The sequence below is a fragment of the Nicotiana sylvestris genome, chromosome 4, assembly GCF_000393655.2.
Source record: "Nicotiana sylvestris chromosome 4, ASM39365v2, whole genome shotgun sequence".
In the NCBI taxonomy this organism is placed as follows: domain Eukaryota; kingdom Viridiplantae; phylum Streptophyta; class Magnoliopsida; order Solanales; family Solanaceae; genus Nicotiana; species Nicotiana sylvestris.
In genome coordinates this window covers 100,857,271-100,861,369 of record NC_091060.1, presented here as the reverse complement: position 1 = coordinate 100,861,369, position 4,099 = coordinate 100,857,271, and the positions used below count along the sequence as shown (strand labels likewise).

General features: G+C 37.8%; 1 protein-coding gene across 1 annotated transcript; it reads left to right on the top strand.

Annotated features, from left to right (window-relative positions):
* The first annotated feature begins 1,792 nt into the window (after positions 1 to 1,792).
* On the top strand, positions 1,793 to 3,738 carry LOC104247078 (uncharacterized). The gene is made up of 5 exons (XM_009803023.2): positions 1,793 to 1,944; positions 2,026 to 2,353; positions 2,401 to 2,589; positions 2,983 to 3,139; positions 3,317 to 3,738. Exons 1-5 carry the CDS (start codon positions 1,793 to 1,795, stop codon positions 3,736 to 3,738), a joined length of 1,248 nt encoding a protein of 415 aa, XP_009801325.2.
* Positions 3,739 to 4,099: the final 361 nt, after the last annotated feature.

Below are 4,099 nucleotides of genomic sequence, written 5' to 3'. Positions count from 1 at the left end.
CTAGTTTTCTTCAATCTTTAACATCTTTCCACGTGATTTCAACTCAAAATTAATGATTTTCATGGGGGAAATTGGGTGTTTTGGGTAAAACCTAGGTTTTTCAAATTTGGGGATTTGGACCTCGATTTGAGGTCCAATTTTAAAACAAATTATATATTTGGGTTCGTGGGGGAATGAGTAATCGGGTTTTGGTTCGAACCTCGGGTTTTGACCATGTAGACCCGGAGGCGATTTTTGACTTTTTGGGGAAAACTTTAGAAAACTTATTTTCATGTATTAGAATTGATTTAATTAGCATTTATTGATGTAATTAAGTAACTTGTGACTAGATACGAGTGAATTGGTGGTGGAATCAAGAGGTAAAGCGATAATTGAGACTTAAATTGTGTTCGTGGCATCGAGGTAAGTGTTTGGTCTAACCTTAGCTTGCGGGATTAGGAGTTGTGTCCTATTTGCTATGTGTTGTTTGCTGAGTACGACGTATATGCATGGTGATGAGTATCTATACGTTAGTGTCAAGCATGCCCGTGAGTCTTAAATTGAAATCATTGCGTTCTTAATAAGTACTACGAATGCCTAAGTTGTTGATTTTCTATGTTGGGCAAGAATTATGATTATTCTCGTGGAAGTTGCTTATGGTTGAGTATTGGTGCTAGATGAGGTTTCTCTTGTGAAGTTAAATATTAGAACAGGTTTAGTTATAGCTGATTCCCTTGTTGGGACGTAATTACTTATATTGTCGACTCCCTTGCCGGGATAGTGTTATTTTCCTTATTATTCCCTTGCCGCGACTCTTTTCTTGTGATTGGTGTTGAATTGTATATTGAGATCGGGTTACACACCGCAACAATATTATATTTGGATCGGGTTGCATGCCGCAACAATATTACATTCGGATCGGGTTGCACGCCGCAACAACATTATAATTGGATCGGGTTGCATGCCGCAACAGTGATAAATGATATGGATCGGGTTGCACGCCGCAACAATATTTTTATGATTTGGATCGGGTTGTGTGCCGCAATAATAAATGATAGAAGTGGTTATTGATTGGTTACAATTTCCTTATTCTTTCTGCTGCAAAACTTTAGATTGTTCTTTATGCTTTTCTTCTGAGTTACTATTGGTAAATGATATTCTCCCGCAGCATGTCCCCCTCCCATCCTTATTTGTATATTTCTGTTATTTTCGTTGTATATGATATAACTGCGCAGGTTTATTTGGTAGTCTGGTCCTAGCCTCGTTACTGCTTCACCGAGGTTAGGCTAGGCACTTACCAGCATATGGGGTTAGTTGTGCTGATACTACACTCTGCATTGTGTGTAGATCCCGGAGCAGCAGCATTCAGACCTTAGCGTGGGTGACTGCCTTCAGCCTAGTCGGAGATTCTGAGGTAGTCCTGCAGGCGTCCGCAGGCCCTGACATCTCCCTCTATCCCTTCATCCTATTTCATTTACGTATTTCCGAAACAATATTATTTATCTTTCAGCCCTTGTTCGTAGTAATTCTAGGCTATCTGTAAAGCGTGACACTAGTTCTGAGTAAATTTTTGCTTAAGGTGTTGTATTGGATACATATTCAAATGGTTTATCATTTTCTTCTGCTTGCTTTAAATTTCTGCTATTTATAACTGTTGATTCACACTTGTTAAAGAATTAAAATGGGAAATAGGTAATTTGTGAAAATGGTCGGCTTGCTTAACTTTCACCAGTAGGCGCCATCACGACTCTTGAGAGTGGGAAATTCGGGTCGTGACAGGATTACTCTAGGAGAACAAGTTAGCTGCAAAAGTATGAATCTCACCTATATACCTCCGGCAATGAAGGATGGTGAAGTTGTTGTGCAGCTGATGGAGGAAGACATTGAAGAGGAAAATGTAAAATGGACTAGAGCTGTAATATTGTACGTGGTGGGGAATACACCTTCAATCGGAGCCATTGAAAGGTTCATCACTAATCAATGGGAAAGTGTGTAGAAACCTAAGGTGTTATTTCATAATGATGGATATTTCATAGTCCTGCTTAGTACTAATGAAGAGAATGAGAGGGTGCTAATGAATGGTCCTTATACAATTAACAATAGGCCAGTTATCATGAGACAATGGTCGGAGAATTTTTATTTTAATGAAGAAGTTCTGAGGACTATCCCCCTGTGGATCAAGCTTCCAAATCTACCACTTAACCTTTGGAGTAATCAAGCATTACGTAAGATAGGAAGTGGTTTGGGGAAGCTAATATATGCTAATGCTTGTACAACGATTGCTGAGAGAATTTCATATGCAAGAATTTTAATAGAGATGGAAGTTACTAGGCCATTACCAGAGAAGATTAAGCTATGTGATCCAAAAGGAAATGTGTTGGACAATTAGTACACTATGACTGGAAACCATTATACTGCCAGAAATGTTATCTACTTGGCCATACATATAAGGATCAAAGGAAGCTGAGACAGGATGAAGTGAGGAAAATGTGGAAGGGAAGCAAAAGTAGTAATGGAGAAAAGTTAGAGCACTTGATCTTAAGGTTGACAAAACTGATGCACAAGGGAGATTTAATGAACAATTGGAGGAAGAAGCAACTATACAAAATAGTAACTCAGGGTTTGAAACACAATGGCAAATAGCTCGAGGAAGATCTGCAACTAAGAAGCACACAGATGTGATAAGGGAGAAGGAAGTGGATACTGGCAATGCTTTCAAACTCTAGTTGATACTGCACAAAAAATTATTCAACTGTCTGAAGCTCAAGGTGCAAAAGAAATGCATAATAAGGAAGATCGGGGTGGACCTCCAATTTTATCTATTATATCATGATGAACTTTATTGCATGGAATGTAAGGGGTCTGAATAAGGTGTACAAACAAAAAGAACTAAAATATTTTTACAGAATTGATAATGTAGTATTGATAGCCATAATTGAGCATAGAGTGAAGCAAAGTAATGCTGGCTCTGTGTTAAGTAAGGCTTTGAAAAACTGGAAATAGGTGGATAACTATGATGAGGCTCATAGGGGTAGAATACGGGTTGCATGTGATTCTACATTTGTGGACTATACAATGACTAGACATCATGAACAATTTATTTTGGGAAAAGTAACAATATCGCAGCCGAATGTTCAGTTTCACCTATGTGCTGTCTATGGTAAGCATACAATGCAAGACAGGGAGAATCTATGGGAGAAGATGTTGATATCAGTGATCAATATAAGGAGTCCTTGCCTTATAATGGGGGACTTCAATACAATTCTAACCAGTAAAGATAGATTGAATGGTAGTCCTGTGCAGGAGATGGAGACAAAAGAATTTAAATAATTTTTAGTGGATGCTAAAGTAGATGGATTGAAGACAGTGGGAAGACAATACAAATGGACAAATAACCATGTGTACAGTAGGATTGATAGAATCTTGGTAAATGCTGAATGGATACAAATGTGGCCTAATATGGAGGGGGTGTCTATGAACCCTGGTTTCTCTGATCATTGCCCTCTAAGTGTGAAGTTTGATACAAGTAGCCAAGTTGAAGGTAAACCTTTCAAGTTTTTGAATTATCTGCTAAAGTTGAAGTCTTTTGAAGATACAATGCAGATTGGTTGGGAGCTTGGAAAGAGAAAACAAACAATGTTGACAGTGTGGAACAAACTTAAGAAGTTAAAAGTGTTACTAAAGCAGATAAATAAAGAGGAGTTCCGTGGCATTGATAGTAAGATACATGATGCTAGAGAAAGATTAGAAAGTATATAGAATCAAATGAGTTGTCCTGACCAAGGAGAAATGCAAGTTGAATTGGAAAGAACTACTAAATTGGAGCTGGAGAAATGGCTAATGGTGGAGGAGAGTATTATAAAACAGAAGTCTAGAGTACAATAGCTTAATTTGGGAGATTCTAATACAGCTTTTTATCATGCTTGTATGAAAAATAAATAAGCAAGGAACAACATTGTCAGGTTAATCGATAGTAATGGGAATATTGTGCAAAATCCTAAAGAAATGAAGGCAAAAATTCTAAATGTTTATAAGGGGGTTACTTGGTAGTTCAGCTACACGGCTATCAATGATCAACTATGACATAATGAAGAATGGCAATGTGTTGAACAGGAGTCAA